Source organism: Lactuca saligna, chromosome 5 (assembly GCF_052625555.1).
Source record: "Lactuca saligna cultivar CGN05327 chromosome 5, ASM5262555v1, whole genome shotgun sequence".
Classification (NCBI taxonomy): Eukaryota; Viridiplantae; Streptophyta; class Magnoliopsida; order Asterales; family Asteraceae; genus Lactuca; species Lactuca saligna.
This window is the reverse complement of record NC_136421.1, coordinates 309,407,333-309,409,061: the sequence shown is the minus strand read 5'-3', so window position 1 is coordinate 309,409,061 and position 1,729 is coordinate 309,407,333. Positions and strand designations below refer to the sequence as shown.

General features: G+C 35.6%; 1 protein-coding gene across 1 annotated transcript; it reads left to right on the top strand.

Annotated features, from left to right (window-relative positions):
* The first annotated feature begins 616 nt into the window (after window positions 1-616).
* LOC145047039 (uncharacterized) lies at window positions 617-1,519 on the top strand. Its single transcript, XM_078995284.1, has one exon. The coding sequence runs from the start codon at window positions 617-619 to the stop codon at window positions 1,517-1,519; it is 903 nt and encodes a 300-aa protein (XP_078851410.1).
* The last annotated feature ends 210 nt before the right edge of the window (window positions 1,520-1,729 follow it).

Below are 1,729 nucleotides of genomic sequence, written 5' to 3'. Positions count from 1 at the left end.
TGATAATTTATATATTTTATCTTATTGTTTATTTTGCAGTTACAAAAAATGTGGCTTGCGAATACTAGTCTTGTAGATCTTCCTAATAATTATGGAGTATCACAGCCAGTTCAGCCTATTGATTTTGTCACCAACCCCTCTGAGGTACAATTTCCTTTACCTAATGGTGCTAGATGTGAGACAGATAATGACTTTGGGTTTGATGAACCCAACTCCTAATTTAGTGATGATAGTGTTAGTGAATCATTAAGTGATGTTGGGGATGAGTCTGACGATAATGTGAATGAAAACTCCGATTGTGAGTAAAAGTCCAATTATGAACTTTATGAACGATATTGGAGACGAAGGCGATGATGACGTAGTAGATATCTAAGACAAAATTCATTTAGATTTTTGGAATAAATCTGAAAACAAAATAAGGTTAGGAATGTTGTTTGAAAATAAGGATCAGGTAAAAAAGGCAGTAATACTTTGATCGATCAAGCAAAATAGAGAGTTTAAGGTTTGTGAAAGTAAAAGTAGTTTTTAGATAGCAAAGTGTAAAACTCTTGGCGGTGAAGAAGGAAGTTCTAATACTGACCCATATACACCACAGTGTGCATGGTATGTTCGTGCAATGAAAAAGAAAAACCATCATATGTGGAAGATCACACGTTGGGTGGATGTACACAATTGTTTTGGATCTTGTAGAGGCAATGAAAACAGAAGTCTAAACTCTGCAACTATAGCCTTCTACATCATTCACTCAATTGAAAAAGATATTGCTTATCCAGTGAAACATATACAAGCAGATATTAAAAATATTCTAAATGTTGACGTTTCTTATTGGGAGGCATGGCATGGTAGGAGAAAAGCCATAGAAAACATTTATGGAACTTGGGAAAGTAACTTTGCAGAGTTACCCAAGTACATTGAAACTTTGCAAACTTCAAATCCTAATACCGTCGTGAAATGGTTTCATAATCCAAATGGCTCATCACATGTGGCAACATTTAAGGATATTTTTTGGGCTTTTGGACCTGCAATTAATGCATTTCATCTATGTCGACCTGTTATTTCCATTGATGCTTGTCATTTGAGAGGTTCTTACAAGGGTAAAATGCTTATTGCTGTTACAAAAGATGCCAACAATAATATATTACCAGTTTCTTATGCCATTGTTGATGAGGAAACTACACACAGTTGGAGCTGGTTTTTGTATCAGTTCAGACATTTTGTTGCTCAAGACAGACAATTGTGTGTTATTTCAGACCGACATCAAGGAATAATTCATGCAATGGCAAATCTAGAGGAATGGAAAGAGCCATTGGGATACCATCGATTTTGTCTTCGACACATCAGAAGCAATCTCATGAAAAAGTACAAGAACGTGAGGCTTAAATCATTTTGTTGGGATATTGGAAGCACCACACAAAAGAGAAAGTTTGTGAAGTATAAGACAGAAATCAAAGCAATCAATCTTGAAGCTTGGCAGTATTTAGACCAAATTGATAAAAGTCAATGGTGTCTTTTTTTATGATGAAAATCGTCGATGGGGGTCGTTAACGACAAATATATCTGAGAGTATGAATAATGCGCTACGAGGAGCAAGACAACTACCTATTAGGGCGTGTATTGATCTTACATTCAATAGAACTGTACAACTTTTTAGAAAACATAGTGATGCTGCAATGAATTGCAATACACCTCTACCATAACGTATGTGGCGTCTCTTTCGTAAACGTGACAC

Excerpts from the sequence above, each read along its gene's own strand:
- LOC145047039 (XM_078995284.1), top strand. The coding sequence starts at position 617 with ATGAAAAAGAAAAACCATCATATGTGGAAGATCACACGTTGGGTGGAT.